General features: G+C 37.5%; 1 protein-coding gene across 13 annotated transcripts in view; it reads right to left on the minus strand.

Moving 5' to 3' along the window:
- Positions 1-26,150, minus strand: part of HECW1 (HECT, C2 and WW domain containing E3 ubiquitin protein ligase 1) — a 544,009-nt gene that overhangs the window by 57,918 nt on the left and 459,941 nt on the right. For all 13 annotated transcript variants that reach the window (XM_054692293.1, XM_054692292.1, XM_054692290.1 and 10 more), the window contains 4 exons: positions 21,563-21,697; positions 14,835-14,940; positions 13,666-13,762; positions 10,577-10,660 (listed from right to left, as the gene is read on the minus strand). In XM_054692293.1, the coding sequence (XP_054548268.1) occupies positions 10,577-10,660; positions 13,666-13,762; positions 14,835-14,940; positions 21,563-21,697 (422 nt within the window). The remainder of the gene's footprint in view (positions 1-10,576; positions 10,661-13,665; positions 13,763-14,834; positions 14,941-21,562; positions 21,698-26,150) is intronic.

The following is a 26,150-nucleotide window of genomic DNA, read 5'->3' on the forward strand; positions in this document are numbered from 1 at the left end:
GATTACAAGTGATGTTGAACATTTTTTCTTATGCCTGTTGGCCATTTGCATTTCCTCTTCAGAGAGGTTTCTTTTCAGCTCTTCTGCCCATTTTTTGACTGGATTATTTTCTTTGTTTTTGTTGAGTCTCATCAGCTCTTTGGAGATTTTTGCATCAGTTCTTTATCATTAGTGTTGTATGCAAAAATGTTCTCCCAGTCGGTGGGGTTTCTCTTTGTTTTTGTTTTTGTCTCTTTTGCTGTGCAGAAGCTCTTTAATTTGATGTAGTCCCAGCTGTTTATCTTTGCCTTCACTATCACTGCTTTGGGTGATGTGTCTGCAAAGATGTCTTTGATGTGCATATCATGTAGTGTTTCGCCTATATTTCCTGCTATGTATTTTATGGTTTCAGGTCTTATGTCTAGTTCTTTAATCCATTTTGAGTTGGTTTTTGTGCACGGTGTTAGGTAGTGGTTAAGCTTCATTCTTTTGCATGTTGCGACCCATTTTTCCCAGCACCATTTATTGAACAAACTTTCTTTGCTCCAATGCATATTCTTTGCTCCTCTGTCAAAGATTAGTTGACCATAAATCTGTGGGTTTATTTCTGGATTTTCTATTTGATTCCATTGGTCTGTGTGTCTGTTCTTGTTCCAATATCATGCAGTTTTGATGATTATGGCTTTGTAGTATAGTTTGAAGTCAGGGCATGTGATGCCTCCATTTCCTTCTTTTTTTTTCAGGAGAGCTTTGGCTATTTGGGGTTTTTGATGATTCCATATGAATTTCATCAATAATTGTTCTATTTCTTTGAAGAATGACATTGAAATTTTTATTGGAATAGCATTGAATCTGTATATTGCTTTTGGTAGGATGGCCATATTAATAATGTTTATTCTTCCAATCCATGAGCAGGGGATGACTTTCCATTTCTTTATGTCTTCTTCTATTTCTTTTAATAGTGTTTTATAGTTTTCTTTGTATAGGTCGTTTACCTCTTTTTTTAGATTTATTACCAAGTATTTGATTTTTTTTGTTTCAATAATAAAAGGGATTTTTTTTTTTTATTTCTTCTTCTTCAGATATATTGTTTGTGTATAGGAAGGCTACTGACTTTTGCGTGTTGATTTTGTATCCTGCCACTTTACTGAACTGATTGATGAGTTGAATTAGTTTTTCTGTGGAGTTTTTGGGGTTCTCTATGTATATTATCATATCATCTGAAAATAGTGATAGTTTGACTTCTTCTTTTCCTATTTGGATTCCTTGGATGTCTTTCTCTTGTCTTATTGCTCTGGCTAGCGCTTCCAGTATTATATTGAAAAGCAGTGGTGAGAGTGGACATCCTTGTCTTGTTCCACATCTTAATGGAAATGCTTTCAGCTTTTCACCATTGAGAATGATACTGGCTGTTGGCTTGTCATATATGGCCTACATGATGTTGAGGTATGTTCCTTGTATCCCAAGAATTTCAAGGGCTTTTATCATCAATGGGTGTTGCACCTTGTTGAAAGCTTTCTCAGCATCTATTGATATTATCATATGGTTTTTATAATTCTTTTTGTTGATGTTTTGGATAACATTGATTTTCGGATGTTGAACCATACTTGTGTCCCTGGCATGAATCCTACTTGGTCGTGGTAAATTATCTTATGGATACATTGTTGGATTCTGATATCTAAAATTTTATTGAGGATTTTTGCATCAGTGTTCATTAGGGAGATTGGCCTGTAGTTTTCCTTTTTTGTGTTGTCCTTATTCGGTTTTGGTATTAGTGTAATGTTGGCTTCATAGAATGTGTTTGGTATTGTCTCTTCCTTCTCAATTTTTTGGAAGAGTTTGTGAAGGACAGGCACTAATTCATTTCTGAATGTTTAGTAGAATTCATTTGTAAATCCATCAGGTCCTGGGCTTTTGTTTTTGGGGAGGTTTTGATTACCATTTCAATTTTGCTGCTTGTAATTGGTCTGTTTAGGTGATCTATTTCTTCTTTATCTAGCTTTGGTTGATTGTAGAGTTGTAGGAATTTGTCCATCTCCTCTAGATTGTTGAACTTATTTCCATATAACTGTTCATAGTAGTTACTGATTATTCTTTTGATTTCTGCTGTGTCCGTTGTGATTTCTCCTCTTTCATTTATGATCCTGTTTATTTGTGCTTTCTCCCTTTTTTCCTTTGTGAGCCTGGCTAGGGGTTTGTCTATTTTATTTATTTTTTTGACGAACCAGCTCTAGGTTTCATTGATCTTTTGGACTGTTTTTTTAGTTTCAATTTCATTTATTTCTGCTTTGGTTTTTATTATTTCTTTTCTTCTACTGGTTTTGGGGTTTTTTGTCGTTCTTTTTCTAGATCTTTGAGCTTCAATACTAGGTTGTTTCTTTGAGTTCTTCCTTGTTTCTTGATGTTAGCCTCTATTGCTATATATTTTCCTCTTTTTACTGCTTTTGCTGCATCCCATACATTTAGAAAATTGGCGTCCTCCTTGTCATTCAATTCAAAGAATTTTTTAATTTCTTCTTTGATCTCCTCTTTAGTCCAGTGGTCTTCCAGTAGTGTGGGTTTCAATCTCCATGAGGTAGGAGTGAACCTTGCCTTATTTTTATGATTTATTTCTAGTTTGATGCCTTCATGGTCAGAAAAGATGGTTGGTATCATTTCAATCTTAGCGTATCTGCTGATGTTTGTCTTATGTCCCAGTATGTGATCGATCCTGGATAATGATCCATGTGTGCTTGAGAAAAACGTGTACTCAGATTTTTTTGGGTTTAGTGTTCTATAGATGTCTGTTAAGCCCAAGCACTCTATATCCTTATTTAGAGCTTTAGTGTCTTTACTTATTTTTTGTCTCGTTGATCTATCCATTGTTGATAGTGGTGTGTTCAATCTCCCACTACGTATGTGTTTTCTCTGATGTCTGTTTTCAAAGATGACAATAATTGTCTGATATATTTTGGTGCTCCTTCGTTTGGTGAATATATGTTAATGAGTGTTATTTGTTCTTGAAGTATTGTCCCCTTGATCATAATGTAGTGACTGTTGGGGCCTCTTTTTATCTTTTTGAGTTTGAAATCTCTTTTATCTGATATAAGTATAGCTGTTCCTGCTTTCTTTTTTGGTCCATTTGCTTGTAGGATTGTTTTCCATCCTTTAACTTTGAGTCTATTTTTATCTTTTGTAGCTAAATGTGTTTCCTGGAGACCTCAAAAGGCTGGGTTTTGTTTCTTAATTCAGCCTGTTACTCTGTGTCTTTTTACTGAAGAGTTTAGTCCATTTACATTTAGAGTTAATATTGATATGTTAGCATCTGTATTTGCCATTGTGTTTGTCTTTCCTTTGATTTTATTTATTTATTCTTTTAATAACTTTTTTTTGGCCTTCTTTTGTTGTTATTCATCCCTCTGAGGTCCTGGCTTTAGGACTCCTTGTAGTATTTTTTGGAGTGGGGGTTTAGTCGTAATGAAATTCCAGAGTTTCTGTTTGTCTGGGAAGGTCCTTATTCTTTCTTCATAGAGGAAGGAGAGCTTTGTGGGATAGAGTATTCTTGGTTGGCATCTGTTTTCTTGGAGTCTGTTGACTATGTCCCTCCACTCTCTCCTTGCCCGTAGTGTTTCTTCAGAGAAGTCTGATGTCAGTCTGATTGGTTTTCCTTTGAATGTTATCTGTTTCTTCCCTCTTATCAGCTTCATTATTTTTTCCTTGTCTTGGATTCTTGGGTGCTTTACTATTGAGTGTCTTGCTGTATTTTTCCTTTCGTCGTGGAAGTTTGGTGTTCTTCTTGCTTCTTGTATATCAATTTTCAGCTCCTTCTTCACATTTGGGAAATTCTCTTCAATTATTTCCTTGGATATTTTCTCTGTTCCTACATCTTTCTCCTCTCCTTCTGGGATTTCTATAACTCTTATATTTCCTTTCCTCATGGAGTCAGATAGTTCCCGAAGTCTTTCTTCAGTCTTTTTGCTTCATACTTCTCTTTCCTTTTCTGTTTTGGATCTTTTTATTTCTGTGTCTTCAAGAGTACTTATTCGTTCTTCCATTTCATCTATTCTGCTTTCATTGCTTTTCCCAGAGTTCTTTAGCGCCTCCATTAATTCTTCGATCTCCTGCATTTCTTTTACTTCCCTCTTTATGGACTCAATTTCATTCTTCTGATCATCGATTATTTTTCCCTTATCATTGTTTTCCTTTATGACTTCTGTCAGTTTTTTAATCATAGCAATTTTAAATTCTCTTTCTGGAAGGCTCGGAAGTTCTTCCAAGTTACTGTCATTGCATTCTGGTGGTTTTCTTTTTGTGGTGTGCCTTTTTCCTGAGAAGTTGTTGGGTTGCAGTTAGTTTTTCTACTCCCTACTGCCTGTTTTCTAATTTTCCATATGCCTTGGGACAGTGTGTTGCTGATATGGGCTGGCATCTTTTTGGTGTACTCTTTGTGGGGTTCGGGAACTGTTGGTCTAAATGAGGCAGTGGTACTTTGAGTATGTTAATTGTCGCTGTCCCAGAATATTTCCTCCTTCTGTGTTTAATTACAAAGGTGTGTCTTGAAGTCCCACAAACTTCCCTGGAGGTGGGGCAGCTGGATTGCACTCTGGGTTCCAAATCACTGGATCCCTCTCTGGTTTCCAACTTCCTGCCAGGCAGGACCAGGCTTGTGGGGTCCTTCAGCTCACGTCTGACTGCATAGAGAACCTTTCCCTCTGGTTCCATAGGGAGTCTTCTGTAAGTTTCAAGCAGTCTTTATTGAAGAAAGGTCCCTGTTCTAAAGTGGCTATGCAGATACACTCTCCTGCATGCCCGGTCTGCCCCAGTGGTGGGTGCCTGCTCCCCTCTGGGCTTGGACTGCTGGCCAGAAGGTGCCTGGCATGGACGAATTTCCCAGCTCACCTCTGTTTCCTCCAGGAGCCTTCTGCAGGTTTCAAGCAGTTTTTACTGAAGAAAGGTCCCTGTTCTAAAATGGCGATGTGGGGACGCACTCTCCTGCGCACCCGGTCTGCCCCTGGGATGGGTGCCTGCTCCCCTCTGGGCTTGGACTGCTGGCCAGAAGGGGCCGGCGTGGGTGAACTTCCCAGCTCACCTTTGGCTCCTCTGGGAGCCTTCTGCCGGTTTCAAGCAGCCTTTACTGAAGAAAGGTCCCTGTTCTAAAAATGGCGATGCAGGGATGCACTCCCCTGTGTGCCCAGTCTCTCAAGGAGTCTTTATTGAAGAAAGGTCCCTATTCTAAAATGGCAATTCGGAGACAGCCACACTCTCCTGCACTCTGGATCTTCCCGGCCGTGGGTGCCCACTCCCTCTCTGGGCTCGGACTGCTGGTCAGAAGGGGCCTGGCTTGAGCAAACTTCGCAGGTCACCTCTGACTCCTCTGGGAGCCTTCTGCAGGTTTCAAGCAGTCTTTACTGAAGAAAGGTCCCTATTCTATGGGGTGTTGGTGATTTTTTTTCTGGTCACTAGGTGGCGCCAGAGATCTCTCCTAGTGTCCTTGGAGAGCTGTTTTTTTTACCCCGTGGGACTGGGGAACAGAGTAGGAGTGATGGGGAAAGCCTCAACGGCTTTGGGGTGCTGTGTCTGCCTTGTGCCCCACCGTCATGGGGAACCATGTCCTGAATTTCGTGCCCTGGGTCTCAGTTCCAAAGCCCTCAAGTCCAGGATGCGGGCTGTAGCCCAGTTCAGTATTCGCAGAAATGGCGCCTTTTGCACCCTGTTCCCGTGTCCGGGTGCCTGGTTTCTGATTACTCAGTGAGGGACATTCACCTTAGTGAGGGCCCCCACGCGTCTCCCCGCAAGCGTAGGTCGCAGGCACGGGGACCTGGGCAGCCGTGATCCGTGTATCCTTTTCAAGTGCTCCGCTTTTCCACACAAGCTTACCGGCTGGCCTGGGGCTGTTTGTAGGTCTCCAGAAGCCTTTGATTTTCTCTAATGGCACCTGGAGCCACTCACTCACCTCCGCAGTGAATCCTGCAGGGTTCTCCACAGCTCCAGTTCACGGGGTGTGGTGGCTAAAATAGTTCCTTTCCACTCACAGACCCACTTGATGCATAGATTGTTCTTGTTGGGTGTTTTAGTTTTTTGTTTTTTCCTCCTTTCTGTTGGTCAGAGAGTGCTGACTTTGTGGATGGGGGAGGGTAGCCCCATGTGTTTATCTTTTTCTTGACTTTCTTTGCTTTGGGTAATCAGTCTTTAAAGATGTTATTGCAATGAATGTCTTTAAGTGTTTTACCTATATTTTCTTCTATATATTTTATGGTTTCAGGTCCTATGTCCAGTTCTCTTATCCATTTTGAGTTGATTTTTGTGCATGGTGAGAAGTAGTGGTCTAGTTTCATTTTTTTGTATGTGGTGGTCCAGTTTTCCCAGCACCATTTATTGAAAAAACTGTCCATATTCCATTGTATATTCTTTGCTCCTTTGTCAAAGATAAGTTGTCCCTGTAAGTGTGGTTTTATTTCTGTGCTCTCTATTTGGTTCCATTGGTCTGTGTGTCTGTTTTTGTTCCAATATGAAACTGTTTTAATCATTATGGCTTTGTAGTTTAGCTTGAAGTTTGGAAGTGTGATACCTCCTTTCTCCTTTGTTTTCATCTGTAGGGCTTTGGATATTTGTGTTTTTTTTTGTGGTTCCAAATGAATTTCATCAGTATTTGTTCTATTTCTTTGAAGAATGTCATTGAGATTTTTACTGGAATAGTGTTGAATCTGTAAAGTGCTTTTGGTAGGATGGACTTTTAATAATGTTAATTCTTCCAATCCATGAGCAAGGGATGTCTTTCCATATCTTTATGTGTTTTCTATTTAACAGTGTTTTATAATTTTCTTTGTATATGTCTTTTACCTCTTTTGCTAGGTTTATTCCCAAGTATTTGATTTTTTTTTGTTTCAATTATAATAGGGATGGTTTTCTTGATTTCTTCTTCTTCAGACTGATTGTGTATAGGAAGGCTACTGATTTTTGTGTGTTGATTTTGTATCCTGCTATTTTACTGAACAAATCAATTATTTCAAGTAGTTTTTCTCTGGAGTTTTTAGGGTTCTCTACATATATTTCATATTGTCTGCAAATAGTGATAGTCTTACTTCTTTCCCTTTTGGATTCCTTGTATGTCTTTCTCTTGTCTTATTTCCTGACTAGGACCTCCAGTATTATATTGAAGAGCAGACGTTAGAGAAGATATCCTTGTCTTGTTCCTGATCTTAGAGGAAAGGCCTTCAGCTTTTCTCCATTGAAAATAATATTGGCAGTGGGCTCGCTGTATATGGCTTTTATCACCTTAAGGTATGTTCCTTCTATCCTGAGACTTTCAAGGGCCTTCTTCATAAATGGATGTTAGACTTTGTCAAATGCTTTCTCAGCATCTATTGATAGGATTATATGGCTTTTATTTTTCTTTTTGTTGATGTGTTGGATTACACTGATCAATTTTCATATGCTGAGCCATCCTTATGCCTCTGGGGTGAACCCACTTGATCGTGGTGTATTATCCCTTTGATGCATTGTTGGATTCTGTTGGAAAGGATTTTGTTGAGGATTTTTGCATCAGTGTTTATTAGGAAGATTGGCCTGCAATTTTCTTTTTTTTTTGTGCTGTCTTTGTTTGGTTTTGGTATTAGTGTAATGTTGGCTTCATAGTATGTATTTAGTAGTAGTCCTTCTTTTTCAATTTTTTGAAAGAGTTTGTGTAGGATAGGCACTAATTCACTGCTGGATATTTGGTAGAATTCATTTGTGAAGCCATCTTGGCCTGGGCTTTTGTTTTTGGGGGTGCTTTGATTACTGTCTCAATTTCCTGTTTGTAATTGGTCTGTTTAGGTGCTCTATTTCTTCTTTGTTCCACTTTGGATGATTATATCATTCTAGGAATTTGTCCATCTCTTCTAGGTTATTGAATTTTTTTGCCTATAAGTGTTCATAGTAATCTATGATTATTCTTTTGATTTCTACTGAGTCTGCTGTGATTTCTCCTCTTTCATTTATAATCCTATTTATATGTGTTTTCTCCCATTTTTTCTTTGAGAGCCTGGCTAGAGGTTTGTCTATTTTGTTTATTTTTTCAAAGAACCAACTTTTGGTTTCATTGTTTTTTTTTTGTTGTTTTTTTAATTTCTATTTTGTTTATTTCTGCTTTGATTTTTATTATTTCCTTTGTTCTACTGGCTTCAGGGTGTTTTTTTGTTGTTCTTTTTCTAGTTCTTTGAGATGTGAGATTAGGTTGTTTCTTTGAGTTCTTTCTTGTTTGTTGATGTGAGCCTGTATTGCTATATATTTTCCTCTCATATTGCAGCTTTTGCTGCATCCCATACATTCTGGAAGTGGTGTCCTCTTTGTCATTCAACTCAAAGTATTTTTTAATTTCTTCTTTGATCTCCTCATTAGTTCAGTGGTCTTCCAGTAGTGTCGATTTCAATCTCCATGAAGTGGGAGGGTTCCTTATTTTCTTTTCATGATTTGTTTCTAGTGTGATGCCTTTATGATTGGACAAGATAGTTGGAGTGATTTTGATCTTCATGTATCTGTTGATGTTTGTCTTGTGGCCCAGTATGTGATCGATTCTGGAGAATGATCTGTGCGTGTTGAGAAAAATGTGTACTCAGATTTTTTTGGGTGCAATGTCCTATAGATGTATGTTAAGTCCATGAGTTCTATGTCTTTATTCAGGGATCTAGTGTCTTTGTTTATTTTTTGTCTCTTTGATCTGTCCATTGGTGAGAGTGGGGTGTTGAAGTCTCCCACTATATATGTATTTTCTTTAATGTCTGCTTTCAGAGCTAATAATAATTCTCTAATATATTTTGGTGCTCTTTCATTTGGTGAGTATATGTTGATGAGTGTTATATCTTCCTGATGTATTGTCCCCTTGATCATAAAGTCGTGTCTGACTATGTCTCTTTTTATCTTTTTTAATTTGAAGTCTATTTCATCTGATAAAAGTATAGCTGTTCCTGCCTTCTTTTTTGGTCCATTTACTTGTAGGATTGTTTTCCAACCTTTTATTTTCTGTCTATGTTTTTCTTTTGTGTTTAAATGTTTCCTGGAGACAGCAGAAGGTTGGATTTTGTTTTTTAATCCAGCTTGCTATCTGTGTCTTTTTATTGATGAGTTTAATTCATTTACATTTAGAGTTAATATTGATATGTTGGCATCTTTATTTACCATGTTGTTTGTCTTCTTTGTGATTTTTTAAAAAGATTTATTTATTTATTTATACAAGCACTGAGTACAGTCAGAAGCGCAGGAGGGTGAGAGAATTCACCAGAGCCAGAGCGGGGAACAGAACAGGCAGACTGACGAAATACACTGCTGAAGGTAGCAGCGGGCGTGGCAGGAGAGGTCACCTGGCGGCAAAATATCAAACTGGTGCTGCAGAGGCCGCAGGCAGCTTCACAGCCCAGCGCTCAACTGCTGCGCCACCAGGGGAGGCCCTTCTTTGTGATTTTGTTCCTTGCTTTATTCTGTTCTTCTTGTTCATTCCTATGTTGGTTTTGGCTTTAGGACTTCTTGTAGAATTTTTTGGAGTGGGGGTTTATTTGTAATGAATTTCTGGAGTTTCTGTTTGTCCTACAAAGTCCATATTTTTTCTTCATAGAGGAAGAACAGCTTTGAAGGGTAAACAATTCTTGGTTGGCATTTGTGGTGTTGAAATTTGCTGAATATGTTACTCTATTCTCTTCTTGCCTGTAGTGTTTCTTTGGAGAAGCCTGAAGTTAACCTTATTAGTTATCTGTTTCTTCCTCCTTGCCATTTTCATTTTTTTAAATTCATTTCTCTTTTTATTCTTCCATCTTGTGACTTCTTTATTTCCTTCTTTGGAGTATCATTTTTGAATGATTCAATGATTTTGTTTCTCAGGATATTAATTTTTTTGAGTTCTCATATATCCTTGATCCACTTTTCTGTATCTTCTCTGAGTTCTTCAAATTTCTTTGTAGATAGAACTTCCATGTCTTTGTGATTGGATTTTGAATATTTGTTTTTATTCTGTGGTGTAGTATTCCCCTTGGAACTCCTATGGCTTTTTGTTGTGCTATTCTGTCTCCCCATTGTTTTCAGGACCGATTCTACTGCGGGTTTGGCCTCTGCTGGGCCTGTCTCCATATCTTCTATATGGGCTGCCATGCTCACCAGATGGCAACTAGCAGTTGCTGCTATCAGCCTGAGCCCTGTGTGGACCCAACAGGGGCCTGTGCTAGTTCCTGAGGTGCTAGTGGTTGGGCCTGATATTATAGTTACTTCTCAGAGGGTGGCTGAATGTCACGACTATTGGGCATTGCCATGGACTGCTTAGACTTGAGCCTGCCCTGGTTCCTGAGGCACTGGTGGGTGGCTCGGGGCTTGGGGCATTTCCTGGATGTTATGGAGTGTCACTGCAGTCCTCAGTGTTATTTTAATCTCTAATTAATCCTACAACAAAGTCTCCATCAAGTATCATTTATAAATCTTGATACCCCAACTTTAATTTCGAGAAGGTAATGTATAGCAGGTACAAATATGGGGCCCCACTTTAGTCACAGACACCAAAATATTCTAAGCAAATGGTGAATGATTTGATACAGTCTGTTGTGGAGAAGAATTACCAGGATGATTTTTTAGAAAACTTTTATGTTTAGTCCCTTACCTCAGCAAAATGACTAGATCTGCATCACAGGACAACTTTTCAAGTCCATGATTACCCTCAGTCCGAATGTAATGGATTTTCTCCCTAGAATTATGGGGAAGGAAAATAAGAATTTCATCCAACATATAAATTAACTAGTAAATCCATTTTTTGATCCCTTTTTTCTACTTCTGTATGGCTGAGCAGCAATATCCCAATACCCAGGGCATTTCATGTTATTTTAAGTGCATATTGTAGATTCTCATGGTACCCTTCAAGGGATAAAATTTCCTCAGATTCACTGAGACAGAATCTGCAGAATACATCACAGGCAAAGTTGCAATAAACACGATCAGAGAGCTGGATTAAAGCTGCTGAAGGGCTGCTGTGCCATGTGTCTTGGAAACCAAGCAGTGAAAGATTGATGCAAAACCTCTTCCATCTATGCCTGAAGGAAAATATGTACTTGCCACACTGGGCACAGATAGGGTCTGACCTGCAGGACACATAAGAGTCTTCCAGATCAGTCTGAACACAGGCATTAATTTCTGTTTAATTTTCATTCACACATTCTGACCCTTTTGCAACTTCCCATGCCAGCTTGGCAAATTATTCCAAGTATTATATGGATAAATAGTATTTATTTTGATTAAATGAATTTTGTAATTTGCTTCTCTGACACTAAAATATTGCAAACATCAGATCTATGGATAAATAAAATATTACATACATGAAATATTACAAACATTCATATTCTATGGTATGAATGCTCAGAGAAGTTAATTTCCCCTCTATTGAAAAGATGCAGCAGAAATCTGGGATGACTTAAGGATTGATTTTTTAAAAAAATGTTGGTTTTCTTTATGAGGGGTTAAATCCTTATTTTGAAATATTTTAGAGCCACTTGTATTTTTAAGAAATGTATACAGAGATATCAGGTATGCTCTTTCCTTAGTTTCCTCAGTAGATGGCTTTTTAAAAATCAATTTATAAAAATCTGCAGTCAAAATTTTCTTTTCTTTGATTATAATAAGATGAATCCAAATCTTCACAATAATATGCATATTTTAGGCAAAAATATAATGAATTGAACCTTTTTATGTGGTGATTTTTTTTAAAAGGTAAGTTTTTGGCTTATAAAAATACACAAAACATGACTATATAGCAATGTTTAGCTTCCTGATTCTTTTACGCTTGAGGAGGCCCAGAGAGCCAGTTCTTGTTCATTTTACCTTTTTAATTTCATAGCCCTTTAGTTAGTTTTTGATGTCACTGTGGACCTTCTGTATTTAATGAGATATTTGGATTCTTAATCTGGCATCCATAAATCCTCTAGGGTTTGAAATTAATGCAAAGACTTATGTTAACAAACGAGGGAAAGGGGAAGTCTATGATAGCTTTTATCAGATTCTCAAGGGAGTCTTAAAAAAGTTCATTAGCTTTTATACTAGATAATTTCCAAAGGTTATCCAATTCCAACATGCTCTGATTCCAAGTCCCCCCATATCTAGAAAATCATAGCCATGCAATTCCACACTGTGTGGAAACTGAAGATTTCTTGGATTTTGTTCCAATGTAATAAAGCACATAGGACTTGAAAAACTTTCCCTTTGGATATATATTTTACTTTTTTAACCAGGGGAATTTTTAATTTATTTTTGAAAATAATTTACTTGGGGGAGTCTCCTTGGTGGTTCAGGGGTTAAAATCTCACTGTTATCAAGCTAGTGCCAGCCACTTCTGCATGAGTTCGATCCCCGGCCAGGGAGCTAATCCACATGGCACAGCAGACCTCTCTTGTCTTGTCCGCTGCTCCCCTCAGCAGTGTATTTCAGTAGATCTGCTTGTTTTGTTCCCCACTCTGATGCTGGTGAATCTTCTCATTTCACCTGCCCCCCCCATCTCTGATCTATACTCCAGTTCTAGTCTGCATAAATAAATATATATATATATTTATATATTTATTTATTTATTTATATATATATATATATATATATACACATATAAAGATTTACTTGGAACTGTAGTGCCCCTGGTGATCTCAAATTTTTCCTAAACAGTGAACTCATTACTCTAGTGGTAAAATCAATAGCATGAAAATGTTTTCATAAGCATTTTATTCACTTTAAAAGTAATTAGGATTTCCTATTTTCAAAGTGGATAACCAAATTCTGAGGAGGCAGAGTAGGTACAAAGACAAAAAGAATATAGGCTCTGTTCTAAAGAGTATATAGTGTTGTAGGGAGACATACTACATGGAAACATTAGAGATAATAAGAAATTATTGCAATGCAAAAATGAATGCTATTTAACAAGTCAAAAGAAGTACTGAAGTTCACCTTGATAGCTGAATCTTTGTATTTGATTTGAGTCTTCATTTTGGTAATTAAATTATAATTTAAATGCATGAATACAATGTATCAGAAGTCCCATGGGGGCTTCCTGGTGGTGCAAGGGGTTAAGCACAGCACTATGAAGCTATCCACAGCCACTGCAGCAGGAGTTCAATTCCCTGGCCTGCCAGGGAGCATCCCACATGGTGCAGCAGACCTCTCCTGACTTGCCTGCTGCTCCCCTCAGAGGTGTATTTCAGTCAGTCTGCCTGTTCTGTTCCCCACTCTGTCTCTGGTGAATCCTCTCACCCCCTGCACCTCTGGCCTGGACCCCCATTCTTGTATGCGTAAATAAATAAATCTTTTTTGGGGCCTCCCCAGTGGCGCAGCGGTTGAGTGCTGGGTTGCGAAGCTGCCCGCAGCCTCTGAAGTACCGGTTCGATTCCCGGCTGCTTCCTGGCCACCGGAGGGGGGTCCCGCGTGGCACGCAGACCTCCTGCGTGGCACGCAGACCTCTCCGGCCGCCCACTGCTCCCCTCAGCAGTGTGCTTCGGTCCTCTGCCTGCTCTGCTCCCTGCTCTGGCTCTGGTGAATTCTCTCACTCTCCTGCGCTTCTGACTGTACCCAGTGCTTGTATAAATAAATAAAAATAAATCTTTTAAAAAAATAAATAAATAAAAAATAAAAAGTCCTTTTCTCTGTCTAAAGAGGTGTTGACCCACCTGTAGAACTAGCTGGAGAGACCCTGACTAACAAAGGTGAGGGATGAGTTTTTACCTGAGTGCATGGTTTCTTGCCAAGCTTGGCTGACGCTCTTGCAACATGTCAAAAATATTTGGCTGGCGAAGAAATGCCACAATCTTGTCATTATATGCTGAAAGAGATAAAAGTGCAGAGTTGTGGTTGAATCTGCAGCACAGAGAGAATTTCTCTGATGACAGGAAAATTGCTGTTTGATACCACGATTAATGTAGGACAGGTAGTGTACTCATCAATAAATGTAAGCTCTTGAGTTTTCTTTCTGTGATATGACAGTATTAGTAATTCTAATAAATAAAACCAAAAGTTAATTAGATGTAAGTAAATCATCCTTAATATTTCAGGAACTTAACTGAATGTTTACTCATCCTTATATGAACAGGTGAAGAATAAAGTCGCTCTTCCCTCAGAGAGTTAAACTGTCTTCTAACTTCTCCTCATTGTTTTACTATTGCTATTATGGCAAAATATTATTTATGCATTCAAAGAAATCCTTTTCTGAGCAACTGACACTTCTAACTATGGCTATGGGTTAATTTTCCAGGAGTGATAATGAATTATCCAAATATATTTAAATTTTATTTTTATATTCCCCAAACAATTGCAATCCCCTTATTTTGACCGCAATCCCTCCTTTCCCCGCCCCTCACCCCCCATAGAGTGTCTCTGGTTCATAGTTGTTGATTTTGATTTTTACTTTCTTATAGTTATTCTTTTTCCTGGTCTCTTATTTAAGTTTTCTAGATTCCTGCTATGAGTGAGACCATCCGGTATTTTTGAAAGAGAGAGCTGATGTGGAAAGAAGACGAGGCTGACTTATCCCCATAAAAGGAGATATGTAAATTAAAAACTGAATGTAAAGTAACACAACTATCACCTTATTTAAATTATTCTCTCTGGGACTCAGGTTCAACTAAGAATTTACTGAATGGAATGAAGAATGCCATAAATGAAGGTCTGGAAGTGAGTAGAGGAGAGAGATGGAAGGGAAGAGCTGGGACAAAGTAAGGAGTAAGGGAATGCCTTCACAGAGGGCAAAGGAAGTTTGGGAACAAAAGGTAAGGGAGTATAATTTACAATAAAAGAGGAGAAAGAAGACACAGAATCTTGAAACCTAAAGAACTGATGATAAGAAGTTTTTCAGGGTACGTGTTAGGTTTCTAGGGATTCAAAAACATGATACATACCCAGTGGCAATGACTCTTGTTGATATTGACTTCGAATAGCAGCTACTAGGCTGTGTGCTGGCCTGGCCAGTAAAGAGGCTCCTCTGTTTCTAGAGACTTCTGAGGCCTAATTTCAAAATAAAGTCATTAATATTGGAAATTTGTCATTAATTTCAATGGTCTTTTGATATCAACTTTTCAATATGGGGGTAAAAGACCCTGAAAAGACATAAATTAAAAAAAGTAATAGTTAGAAAATAAGCCAGTGTTAGAAAATAAGCAAGTTTTAAAATTAAGTAGAGGGACTAATGTGCTCTAATATAGTTTTAAATAAAGTGTGTCAAATGTTATGACTGTTAATTAAATTAATATGCTGAACAGATTAAAGGTTCTCTTCATAAATAGAAATAAATTCTAGATATACATCCCAGTAAAGGTAGGTTTTTAACCCTCATTTTCAAATGGTAGTATGGGAGTTCAAAACTGAATGAGGAAAGGACTTACACTTATAAACAGCATTTATTACACTCAAATGGCCATTAAAACATTCTATTAAACCATTCTCTATGTTGGCTACTATTCACATATTTCATATTCTAACAAAATTTTGCATAGTAATGATATGAAGCTCAGTTTAAAAATGGGGACTCTGGGCCTCCCCGGTGGCACAACAGTTGAGCACTGGGTTGCGAGGCTGCCTGTAGCCTCTGTAGTGCAGGTTCAATCTCCGGCAACCAGGTGAGGGTCCCACATGGCACGCAGACCTTTCCTGCTGCCCGCTGTTCCCCTCAGCAGTGTGTTTTGTCAGTCTGTCTGCTCTGCTTTCCGCTCTGACTCTGGTGAATTCTCTCACCCTCCCGTGCTTCTGACTGTACTCAGTGCTTGTATAGATAAATAAATAAATCTTTAAAAATAAATAAATAAAAATGGGGACTCTGAGGTCCAGAGAAAATTGTCTTTCTAAAATTTTCAACATAAGAGATAGAACTTGGATTCTAATTAATGCTTGACTGCAAAGTACTTATTTACTTCTCTCATACCACTAGCCTGAATTCAATATCTTAGTTTTGGTTGGGCATTTTGACAAAACTCCATGGAATAAATGACTTTTTTAACTGAAAGTTTATATTTTTGATAATTTGTTAGCTCAATTTAAAATTTTAATAAATTTCCTAAGTTTTAGAGCATAGCAATGAGTTTTCTGCCATGACACCATCTACACTTTGTACCTTAAGACCCCTTTTCAGAGTAAACTATTTAAACTGTAGATTTTTCCAGTGAAGTACATTCACCAGAGTTATGGGGTTTTGTGTAGAGTATGACTCATTCTATGACATTTGGCAAAGCACACCAAAAAAAACAAAAAAGATTTAAAGACATGGAAGAATTTTAAAGATTGTTTTAACATTAGTCTTTTAAAGACCTCAAGTATCCAGACTAAGGGGAAAGACAATTCTCTCTAAAATCAGTATAAAACTGATTCACACAAAATTCAGGAGAGGTGATGAGATCCTATGCTACAAAGTCCACAAAGGTCGTCAACCCCAAAATAATGACTTAAGACTAGGTTATGTGCATACGGAAAATTAGAACATATAACTTAGTGTTTTTAATTAAAGCATGGTATTTGCTGATTTTCCATTGGGTTCTGCTTCCACAAACAGACAAGAATAACATCTTTGGTATGTCAAGACATGCTACCACTATCTCAATGTGGTAGTCTTTGAATAGCTCTTCTGGAAGTGCTTTCTTAACTAATGAATATGACTAGAAGAATAAGTTTTCCATTTAAAACCAAAATTACATGATATACTCAATACTGTTGTGGCCTGCTTCTCCTCAGACTTGCTATGACTATTCTTCTATGATGGGATAAAACCCAGATGCATTAGGGACTGCTTTTGGAATTTCTTTTCCTTTTGATAGTGAGATAGCTTTAATCATAAATGTAAACACAAAAATTCAAATATTTAGTTTTCCAGACCGCCCCCCCCTAAAAAAAAAAAGATGCACAGAACATAGTTTTCAGTGACTGGTAAAGTTGTTTTTTTTTTTTCTGTAGTGCAATTTACAATGTAAATTAGTGCTTTTTTGAAGCTGTGATTGAAAATTACAGGTTTAGATTGAATTTGGCTTACTAATCAGTGAATACTCTTCTTCAAAATGCCTAAGGCCTGATGATAAAAAGTTAAGTTCAAAGGTAAATCTCAAATGATGAATTTACATTCATCTCTAGATTCCTTTAGTACTCTAAAAATAGATCATTAACAAAGTTTTCAGAATTAACTAAAAAAACAAAAGCGATCCATGCTTGAGTTGAGATCTATGTTCAAGAGAAATCTATGTTCGAAACAAAGACATGATGCAATTTTTACTTCTGTGTGTAAGAGAATCTCCAGATACAGGACTATATTAATTCACCTTTAACTTTCCTTGCATCTGTGTCTGTGTTTTCTACATCCCTTATATCCTATTTATTACTTAAAGCTTGTTTTGATAGGTGTCTGAATATTAACTACTTCCAAATAAATCTCTATTCATGTGTGGGAGCATTTAATAAAGAAAAAAATAATCAAATTTAGTTAGGAATAAAGAAATCGCCTTCTCCAAAGGTGAATTTTCTGAATCCTGAATGCTGACTTTCTGTGTTTTCAGAGCCAATGAAATGACGTTTGTTATCAAAGAAACTCATAAATAGCAAAGAATGATTGAGAGTGACCTCTGCTTTTAAGGTGAATAGTCACTTTCTTTTCCCTGACTCATTCTTGACCTTTCCTAGGCGATTATTGTTGAGTTTATGTATAGCTTTCCAGAAATTTTCCATTGCAAATGATTTTTCTAATTTGACCAAGATAAGGTGGTAAAAGAAATGCAAATTATGTGTTCTATTATCTCTCTTTATTTATGCTTATATATAGTGCTAAATGCAGTATAAACAAGACAAGTTTCACTTCTAGTAATTTCCTTAGAGACAGATAAATGGGATCCAATATTTATATCTCCATATACTCTTACAATTTTTCTATGTCCAATTCCATCTGGACACTGTGGGGAGAGAGAATGTTTTGTTGGTCCTTAAATATATGGTAGATAGATTTATCGCTGTATTAGAATAGATACATCACTGTGTTAAAATATATTTCAAAGCATCAAATAATTATCTTTTAGTGCATAAAATCCTGTATTTCTGATAATTGCTTTCAGGAAACTTCTTGAAAATTTTCAGATGAGGCAAGAGTTAATACAAAAGATATTTAAGAGTATCTCCATTAATAACCTATTAGTGGTTTTGAGGGAAATTTTTATCATTTAGGATCTTGAATACAGAAATTGATTTAATTCTGTTCTTTCCTGCAGTTGATTAAAAACCACTTACTGAGAAACACTCAAGAGAATGACTCTTGAAGGTGAACATAAAATATTGATTCTTTAGGTTGGGGACTAAGAACATCTGTAGCTAAATTCCTGTTGCCCATGACATTTTACACAGAAAGATTGTCTTTTATAAATTAATCTTGATTATTTCTGAGTCACATATTTCCATTTACTTAATTGTCACTGATAATTTGATATACTGCCATTTTTATACTTATCAGAAACTTACTTAAAGACAAAACTTTAATCATCCCCAACTACTATCATGCTCCTCTAACCTACACACACACACACACACACACACACACATATATATATATATATACACACATATATATATTTTCAGGTGTGTGAGAGATTTAGAAAGTGATGAAAAGGGGGGGGGAGGATGAGTAAGTTAGGCCAGGGAGAACCTTTAGATGTCAATGTAGTTTGACACCCAAGAAAGAAGAAATTGAAGAAAGTGTTAAATTGGAATAATCTTAGACCACAGCACAGATCTGAGAAAATACTGTTAGACTGATGAGAATTCCTCAATAAAAAGTTGCTGACTGGAGGAGTCCAGTGTGAGGTAGGAGTAGGCTGGCTGTACCATCTGATGCTATGCTCATTACCTATGTGTTTTTAATGGGACTATTATTCCAATTTCACAGACTTTGAGAATCAGGGCTGAAAGAAACTTAATGGCCACCTAGTCCCCTTGTTTTCATTTGAAGATGAGAAAACTAAATCCCCGGAAAGGGAAAGATGGCACAATGGTATATAGCAACTCTGTAGAGAAGCCAGAACTGGGGACTCCCATCTGCTCACTCAAATTCCAGGGACCCCTTTCTCTATGCCTCTCAACTCTCCAGAGTCTTTTTTTTAACTGGTATCCTTGGTTGTCCCTTTGCCACCTGACTTAGAACTTTCTTATCTTACACCTGGTTTGTGGGAGTGGTTCCTAAAGGGCCTTTCTCTCTCAGGTTTATTTTTGCCACAATCTTTCTTCCTTTTCTTGGTTTTCATTGCCATATTCCTTTAAAAATACTAGTTCACACTGGTCTAGGAGTTAGGACATCTGAGCTATGGACCTGCATTTCCTGTGTGACTTCAGCTCTTGAAATTTCAGTTTATGATGAACTATAAACTATGATTCTTAGCCAAAGTAGCATTACCACATAGGAGTGTTTGGAAGTGTTTAGTTATTCTGTTTTGTCGTTATTTTTGGTGTCTTACTTTTAAAAATGCCTTTGCTTAAGCATCTTTTAAACTCCTGTTGCACTTGTTTTAACATCTTTTTTGACACCTACTTATATTGTAATTTATCTTGTTACTTAACTGTGTGTACATTTTTGCCCTGGTTTGATAAGTAGTACACGGAGTTAGGTTATGTGTTCCCACAGCAGAAGAAACCAGATACATGTTTCCATAGAAACTAGGTCATTGTTACATCTGGTGTAACAATGGATATCTGGATATCTTCCACCTCCCAGGTTTTCTTTCCATTGCTTTTCTTGGTTTCCCTTGTGGCAGTGCAAAGCTACCAGAAAAAAGGATGCATAGAGAGATGAGAGGGGTTTGAAAATTTTATGAACAGAGTCAACTGCGGAGTGGTTAAATTAGGAAATATATAGATGACTGATGCACATTAATGCCCTTTGGCTACTATGTATCAGAGCATTTCTTGGCTAATACAGGTGACATTTTGTCAGTAATATTGATATTCAATGTAACTGTGCTTGGGATATTCAGTCATATTGATGCTCTTATCTTGTTCTTTCAAAAGAAAGGATTTAATATTTCTATTTTCAGGTTCATTTCTAATAAATGAAAGAGCTCTGTATCTCTGGGGGTTCAATTTACACTTGAGTAATTGACTTTTGTATTTATTGACAGTGAATCTGTCTGTAGCACTTACATTCTTTTATTATATTTAATTGATCTAAATTAAAATTAAAACTCATTAATATTAAAGAATGTGATATTTTACATAAATTAAAATGGCATATTTTAAGTTGATGCAGGCTTTAGAATGTATTTGCTATCTCAAGATAACACACCTTGTACTTTCTGAAGTGTTCTAAAAATGCCACCAGAGAAGGGGGCACAACTGGAAAGTTGGGGCACTGATTTCTGTGGCTTGTGAATGTCTCTGTGCCTGAATGTCTGGTCCTCACACCCACATATACTCAGAGATGTGTAACAGTCCCTCTCTGCCTGGTTACAATGATACCTGAGATGACCCAAGAAATGGAAAAATTCCTTTTACTACACTGGTATTAAACCACAAGTACCCTGGGTTAAAATATTATGTCTCTAAAAATATACAGATCACCTTCCTGATAAAGGAATAGAGTTTCTTTTTACACACTAGGATTTCAATAAAACTGGTAGCAATACGCCAGCAATAGAGCAATAGGCACTTCCTTTGTTTGCTCTCTGGAGTTTGTCAGGTAGGAAGATTATTCTCCTGTTTTCTCCTGAAACACCCACTGTAGCTTGCTCTGGAATGACTCCTTGTGGGGGCTGCACATATATTTATTTTCTTCCTATGCCACTCTGTTCATTATACTTCATTGTAATTCAGCTTTACAACTGTTTAATGGGTTCTTGTTGCCGTATTTTATCATATTCCAAGAGAAGGAGGTATAGATGACTTGGGAAATGTCAGTCAGGACATAAAAAATAATTTGCTCATGATATTGTCAGGACTGGCTGAAAGGAGAAAAGAGTGCTGTCTTTGAGTGTTGATTTGAGAGAGGAGGAAAGAGTATGGGATGTAAAGAAGTAATTCAGAAAGGCAGTGATTGAAATGCTTAAGAAAGATGACAGCTTTTTATGGTACAGCAGAAGGTGACCATAGTGGACACAGAGTATATAAAACCAGGGAAGTACACAAGGTAGAATGGTAACAGAGGATTGATGGGGCTAATTACCCCAGGTTTTAGTCCATGCACATATCACTGATGACTTTCCAGGATCTATGAAGAGTTAGAAGTCTAAAGGCAATCATAAACTGCAAAGCAGTTTACATTTAATCAGTAGGCCTTAAGAATAGTTTCATCTCCAGTAATATAGGGATCCTGACACTGAATTTTAAATTTCCTTTAAAGTAGACAGCTATTTAGTAGGACATTTGTAGCTAGAAATGGCTAGTAGCTACTTTTGTAGGACAAAAGGGAAGGCAGAAGGAAGGGTATCTGAAGATGGTCTAGGACGTTACGAGGGTAACCCATCATCATTCATTCTTCTACAAAACAGTATGGATCTGAACTGAACCCTCTGAGGAGCAAGCAACACTAGATCTAGCCTCTGGGAAATAGACAGCCTGGCAAAAAGAGGCAGGACCTATAAATCTGTGAATGGTGGGCAGGGGAAGAGGGCAGTGTTACCTCTCCAGCACTATAACTTCGGAGCCTCTGGAGGTGCTGTCGATGTGTCAGATGACTGGGAAGACGGCCATTCTGAAGTGGGATTCTGGGGTCAATGAAAGTGGTAGCTCGACTGTTGTGGTCCACAAAGAAAGACTGCAGACAGACCAGTAAAAAAAGCACACTGCATGAAAATGAACCAAAACGAAGTCAATACTATAAGGGAAAGCAATAGGATCCAGTCATTACATTTATTTCTTGCATTACCTTTATTTTGTATTAATGTTTATTGAGGTTACATTGGGTTACAACATTGTATATGCTTTGGAGGTATCGATTCATGCCTCTTCAGATGTATGTTACTATACCATACCCAAAACCAAAGCACCCATAATCGTCCTTGGGACCCCTCTCCTCTTTGCTCCCATCCTCAACCCTCTACTTCAGGAAACCTGGATATAGACTGTCATATTACTAGGCCTGATTTTAATTTAGTTTTCTATGTTCCTTTGTTTTGTTTCTTTAATTCCACATGAGTGAAATCACTAGGTATTATCTTTTACTTCCTGACTTATTTTACTTAGCACAATCTCCTCCAGGTCCATCCATTTTGTTGCAAATTGCACAATTTCATCTCATCTTTTTCTTTTTTTTTAAGATTTATTTATTTATACAAGAACTGGGGTACAGACCAGATGCATGGGAGGGTGAGAAGATTTACCAGAGACAGAGTGGGGAACAGAACAGGCATATTGATGAAATACACTGCTGAGGGGAGCAGCGGGCGAGACAGGAGAGGTCTGCCACGCCATGTGGGATTCTTGCCGGACAGCCAGGATGGAACCCACGCTGCAGAGGCTGCGGACAGCTTCACAGTGCAGTGCTCAACCGCCTGCGCCACCAAAGAGGCCCTCATCTATTTTTCTAGCTGAGTAGTATTCTATTGCTTATATACACCCCATCTTCTTTATCCACTATCTGTCATTGGGCACTTAGATTGTTTCCATAACTTGACTATTGTAAATAGTGCTGCAATGATCACTGATTCCCTTAGAATCTGTGTTTGGGTATGAGATAGTATCTCTTAGTGGTGTTGATTTATGTTTCCCTGATAATAGGTAATGATGAGTACCATTTTTTAATGAGTCTACTAGCCATCAGTATATTTTCTTTGGAGAAGTTTCTATTTAGCTTTCCTTCCCATATATTGACTGGAATATTTGTTTTCTTTTCTTTCTGTTGAGTTGTATGAGTTCTTTGTAGATCTTTAATATTAGTGCCTTGTCAGATGTATGAAGTGTGACTATCTTCTCCCATTCTATAATGTGCCTTAATTTTAGTGATAGTTTTTTTGATGTGAAAAATTTTTAGTTTGATGTCATCCCATTTGCTTATTTTTGTTTTTGTTTTACTTGCTGATGGAGTTGAAACACCAAAGACATCTGTGAAGTCATTGATGTGTGCAGTGTTTTGCCTAAGTTTTCTTCTTTGTATTTCATAGTTTCAGGTATTACACCCAAGTCTTTTGTCTGTTTTGAGTTAATTTCTGTGTATAGTGTGAAACAGTCTTCTAGTTTCATTCTTTTGCATATGACTGTCCAATTTTATTAACACCATTTATTGAAGAGACTGTCTTCCACAATTATATATTCTTTGTACCTTTGTTCTAGAGTGACTATCCATATAAATGTGGTGGGTTTTTTTTAGATTTATTTTTTATGCATACAAGAACTGGCGTAGAGGCCAGATGCGTGGGAGGGTGAGAGGATTCACCAGAGAAAGAGTGGGGGGCAGAATAGGCAGATCCACTGATACATACTGCTGAGGGGAGCAGCGGGTGAGACAGGAGAGGTCTGCTGTGCCATGTGGGATTCTTGCCAGCCAGCTGGGATTGAACCTGTGCTACAGAGGCTGCACACAGCTTCACAGCGCTGCGCTCAACCGGCTGTGGCAGCAGGGGAAGCCCATAAATGTGGTTTTATTTCAGGACTTTTCATTCCATTCTATGGGTCTGTCTGTCTATTTTCATTCCAGTATCATGTTACTTTGATAACTACAGTTTTGTGGTATAGTTTGAAGTCTGGGAGTTTGATGCCTGCATTCTTTTTTCGACAGGATTGCTTTAGCTATTCCTGTTTTTGATTCCATAAGTGTCAGTAATATTTTCTCTTTTTGCTGAAGAATGCCATTGGTACTTTGTTAGGGATTACATTGAATCTGTACATTATTTCAAGTGAGATGGCAATTTTAATGCTTATTCTTCTAATCCACGAGCAGGGAATATCTTTCCATTTCTCTGTGTCTTCTATATTGTTTTTATTATACAGTTTTATTATACAGTTTTATTATACAGTTTTTATTATACAGTTTTTTTTCCATCCTTTCTTAAATTTATTTCTAGATATTCAATTCTTTTATATGTAATTGTGAATGGACCATTTTCTTGACTTTTTTCTCTTGTAGTTTGTTGTTTATGTATAAGAATGAAACAGATTTTTGTGTATTGATTTTGTAGTCTGTCACTTCATGGTGCTCTTGTTTCTAGCCATGTTTTAGTGGAGTCCTTAGGTTTTTCTATGAATATTACCATTTCATCTGCAAATACTGATAGTTATTTTTCTCTCCCAGTTTGAATTCCTTTTATATCTTTTCTGTGTCAAATTGCTTTAGCTAGTACTCCAAATACTATATTGAACAGCAGTGGTGAAAGTGTATAACTTTGTCTTTCAGATTTTCACTGAGTGTGGGTTTGTTATATATGACCTTTATTTTGTTTCAGTATATTCCTTTTATCCCCATTTTCTTGACTCTGTTTTATCAATTTCTGTATGTTCATTAAAATATTTGCACTTGATCTTAGCCAAAGACCAAGAAGCGATCATCATTAAAACATTTAATAGCACTTATTTAAAGTGAGCAGTTTATCAAAAACTTAGAGTGATACATGCATATGTGCATAATGATATGTATAATATCACACTGAAACATAATGATTTCAAAATGACATTTTACTAATATTGACCATATTGAAACATTTTCTTGTCAATAAATGAAGGTGATGTTTATTTTTAAATTATTTTTGTATTAAGGTAACATCTGCTAACAATTTTATAAATGATTTAGGGGAATAGGTCCACTCCTCTTCAGATCTATGACACTACATCATACCTACCAGCAAAACATTTATAGTCTTTTACCATAGATGATGGGATTTCCCTCCCCACTTTGTTCTCACCTACACCCTCCTCCTCTAGTATCCTGAATTCTACTGTCATCTTTTAATATAGGGTTAGCTTCAGTTAGTTTTGTCAGTTTCTTTGTTTTGTTTCACTATAAGCCACAAATGAATAGAGTAATTTGGTTTTTATCTTTCAGCTTCTGATTTATTTCACTTAGTGTAATCCCCTCTAGAAACCCACTCATATTTTATTTTATTTTATTTATTTATTTTTTTAAATAGAGGCATGTTTTATTTATTTGTTTGTTTGTTCATTTTGTTTATACATGCACTGGGTACAGTCAGAAGCGCGGAAGGGTGCGAGAATTCACCAGAGCCAGAGCGGGGAGCAGAGCAGGCAGAAGGACCGAAGTACACTGCTGAGGGGAGCTGCGGGCGGCAGGAGAGGTCTGCGCGCCATGTGGGACCCTCCTCTGGTGGCCGGGGAGCAGCCGGGGATCGAACCGGCGCCGCAGAGGCCGCAGGCGGCTTCGCAACCCAGCGCTCAACCGCTGCACCACCGGGGAGGCCCCCACTCATATTTTAGCAAGAGGCAAGATTTAATCTTTTTGTTTTTATAGTGGAGTGGTATTCCATGTATATGGAATTAAACACATCTTTATAATTCACCCCTCTCTTTCTTCACTTAGGTGGTTGCCATAATAAGTATTGTAGATAATGCTTGTAGATAATAAATATTATAATTTCTTGTGAAATGCTTTCTTTAAATCTATTGATATGATTGTATACTTTTTATCTTTTCCTTTTTTTGATGTAGTGAGTTATATTGATTGATTTATACATGTCAAACTATCATTGCATCCATAGAATAAATTCCACTTGGTCGTTATGTATGAACTTTTTAATATATTGTTGGATTCAGTTTGCGAAGACTTTAATGAGGATTTTTGCATCTACTTTCCTGAGGGGCACTGGTCTGTAGTTTCTGTAATGTCACTGACTACTTTTTGGTATCAGAGTGATATTGGTTTCATAAAATATGTTTGGGAACATTCCTCAAGTTTTTTGAAGTTTTTCAAAAAGATAAGTATTAGTTTTTCTTAGAAGGTTGATGGAGGGCCTCCCTGGTGGTGCATCAGTTGAGCGCTGGGCTGTGAAGCTTCCTGCAGCCTCTGCAGCACTGGTTCAATCCCCAGCCACCACGCGAGGGTCCCACATGGTGCGCAGACCTCTCCTGCCACCCGCTGCTCTCCTCAGCAGTGTACTTCCTCAGTCTGTTCTGTTCCCCACTCTAGCTCTGGTGAATTCTCTCACCCTCCCGCGCTTCTGACTGTACCCAGTGCTTGTATGGATAAATAAATAAGTCTTAAAAAAAAAAAAAAGGTTAAAAAAAAAAAAGAAGGATTGATGGAACTCACTGATGAAAATTCT

The sequence above is a fragment of the Talpa occidentalis genome, unplaced genomic scaffold, assembly GCF_014898055.3.
Source record: "Talpa occidentalis isolate TD23 unplaced genomic scaffold, MPIMG_talOcc4v2.1, whole genome shotgun sequence".
NCBI lineage: Eukaryota > Metazoa > Chordata > Mammalia > Eulipotyphla > Talpidae > Talpa > Talpa occidentalis.